This window comes from Atta cephalotes, assembly GCF_000143395.1.
Source record: "Atta cephalotes unplaced genomic scaffold scaffold00074, whole genome shotgun sequence".
NCBI lineage: Eukaryota > Metazoa > Arthropoda > Insecta > Hymenoptera > Formicidae > Atta > Atta cephalotes.
This window is the reverse complement of record NW_012130138.1, coordinates 931,451-934,619: the sequence shown is the minus strand read 5'-3', so window position 1 is coordinate 934,619 and position 3,169 is coordinate 931,451. Positions and strand designations below refer to the sequence as shown.

Genomic DNA, 3,169 nt, shown 5'->3' with positions numbered 1-3,169 from the left:
GGACTCGAGACTAGTCGAACGTCTAGATGACGTGCCGATCATACATACATACATACATACATACATACATACATACATACATACATACATACATACATACATACATACATACATACATACATACATACATACATACATACATACATACATACATACATACATACATACATACATACATACATACATACATACATACATACATACATACATACATACATACATACATACATACATACATACGCAACATGGTACATACGGAGGAATGTAGGTCTCACCTGACAACGATACCGCGTTGCTCTTCTCCTTCTAGGAACTCTGTTCGCGCCATGCCGAGTAGTGGTGGTGGCGGCGGCTGCTGCTGCATGGCTACACGGGGCGGCGTGTTTCAAATGACAACAGGACGGGTTGTGCTGGTGACCGGGCAATGTAGCAGTCTGTGATGTTTGCGTGGCATTTAGGCAGGTGCCAGCGGCATTGCGCGGTGCCTGGCTGCTGCTGCTGCTACCCCGCTGATCTGGCGACACCGTCAGTTTCACTTTAATTGTCTTACTACCGCACGGCGGTACTTGTATCGAAGCGCCTAACGTATCGTAAATGGTGGTCACCAGACCAGCTATGTCGTCCTTGGTGATCTTCCCGTGTCCGTCAAAGTCGTACAGAGTGAAAGAGAACTCCTGCCGCCTCCTGTCACCGTCCGCGACCGACACGTCGCACTCGAATTCCTGCAACGAGAACGGGATCGGTTGGATTAAAAAAGAAAGTCTCAAGTGCGCGACTCTAATAACTATGGAACAACAATAATTACATGGTAAAATACAAATCTAATACCAATATTGTACATTCCTTCTTCACTTATATAAATGAAATCGATTTCTTGGAAAAATTCCCATTAATTTAATAAATTTAATTGATAAGATAATTATCGATCTTCCTTACTTTGCTGTAGTTGTTTGAAAGCATTGACATGGAAAAAAAGCTACTAAAATCGACTTGCTTTCTCACCTAGAATTTATTATATTTCAGAGTAGAATTTGTTATTTTCAAGATAAACTAAAAATGCACTCGGTTAAAAAAATAATTAATATTAACTTGCATAAAGAAAAACAAAAAATAAAGAAGAAATAAAAAATTATCATTATACATAATTGTAACATCCACTGACTCTTTATAGCCATTCAATATCATTTTCCATTTTTAATCATCGAGAGCTTTGTTTATTTTAACACTATATAAATCAAAGTATTTCACCTCAAAACTAAGCTGTTTCGTTGTACCGCAGGTAGGCTGTTCATCATTACTGGTAGGTCCAGCAGGTACGCCCGAGCTATCAGCCGCGACCTGGGGCGACTCTACGGGCGAGATTAAAATCGGTTGCGACTCCGTCGTCGGTGGTGACGAAACGTTACAGGTCGTCGGGACGCCCGTAAGCAATTCCTCGGAATCGCTACCTTCTGTATTGGTCCCTACGACTGAACAGGTAAGAAAGATTCATTATACTGGAATGCAGAGACTGCGCTAAAGTTTCATTTGACCTACGCAACCGCATCCTTCTTTCGCCATCAGGTACAATAAAAGGAGCCAAGATTAGATTAGACCTAATCGTCATGTTTTTTTCTTTTCAGTTTTAAGAGAAGCAATTATTTCTCGAGATTGTTTTATTAAACATATATCGACGTGCAAATCCGCGCGATTGGGCGCGGCGCGAACCGGGAACGCGAACGGGAAGCCGTTCTCCGATCGCTCGCTTTCCCGTCGCGCACGATCGCGATTTCTGCCCTCCGGCAAGACAGGCAGAGGAGCGAATAAAAGGCGGCATTTAACACACATCGCGGCATCCGCGACCGGTGGCGTGTTTGGTGCACAGGCGGTATTTTTACGCTTCCCCGCGCCGACAGTCACGCGGCGCGACGTTCCACCGGGGAGGAAGCAGCTGGAATTCTAACCAGAACCATTGAATCTCGAGTTGCTGCTGAGTTTACAGTTTGCACCGGCGAAGACGACGAAATCTTGACTTTCATAATTTTAGAGAACAGACATCTCGACGCTCGTCGAAAATTGAAAAATCTTCATTGTTTGCTTTCATGATGATTGACATTGAATACACTCTTTACTGTATCTATTATTTCCGAACGGCTGATACAACAATAATTGAAGGGCTCGATGTAAAAATTTATCAGCACCATTTATTTGATAAAAATAACTTTTCGAGTGTAATATACTTCATTCTTTTATTATATTTCATTCTTTTGATATAAAAAATAGCTCCGACAGCTTTAAATAAAATGAATTTCTACACTGAAAAAAAATATAGTCAATTTTAATAAATATTTAGTTGAATACTGCTAACTAAATATTTTAAATATAAAGATATATTTATTTGATACAAGAAATGTTAATTTGATTTAACAATTCTTTTTTTTATTGAACAAATATTTACTTACTGTAAGTAAATGTTTAGTTAACAGTATTGAACTAAATATTTATTAAAATTAATTATATTTTTTTCAGTGATTTTCATAAAATATTTATTAACATAATATGTAATATATATAATACATTAATAAAGCAATTTTCTGTTAATACTACAGAAAATTAAAAAAAATAAAGCGATAAAGATCGGTTCTTGCATACGTCCAATTATTAATTCTACTTTGATTGCTAAACTGCATCTTGTTTTTCGGATTTCGCAACGTTCCACCTTGAATGGCATTTCGGCCTACGTCCTGAATTGCAAGTTTCGATTTTATCGTTAACTATTGTGTAATGGGCTGTAAACTCGTTTCTACCTAACGAACACACAAAGCAGAAATGTATATGCGATAGATGTGGCTGTTAAAACTCTGACGAAGACGCATATATTTCAATGTGTTACATACAGAAGTGTGCATAAGAAGTACACAAACTCTCCTCCGACATGTTTCATGTTTATTATTACTATACGCGAAAATTGACGAATATTCGTGGAAATTACAACTTGATGGAACACATTACGAACAAATCGTTAATCTGTCTTCTAAAATTGTGTGAAGAAAGAGGTATATCATAATATTAATCTGTTATCAGTTTATCAATGTTTCCTGTTATACTAATTGTAAGATTATATCAACTTATTATTGACTTTATACATACATATATATATATATATATATATATATATATATATATATAT

The 3,169-nt window shown here is 37.3% G+C and overlaps 1 protein-coding gene across 1 annotated transcript in view; it reads right to left on the bottom strand.

The window, feature by feature from the left end:
* The window catches only part of LOC105624206 (protein naked cuticle homolog 2), an 8,449-nt gene that overhangs the window by 2,485 nt on the left and 2,795 nt on the right, over positions 1-3,169 (bottom strand). The window contains exons 2-3 of the mRNA XM_012205566.1: positions 1,249-1,469; positions 276-722 (exon numbers count right to left, since the gene is read on the bottom strand). Coding sequence (XP_012060956.1) covers positions 276-722; positions 1,249-1,469 — 668 coding nt within the window. The remainder of the gene's footprint in view (positions 1-275; positions 723-1,248; positions 1,470-3,169) is intronic.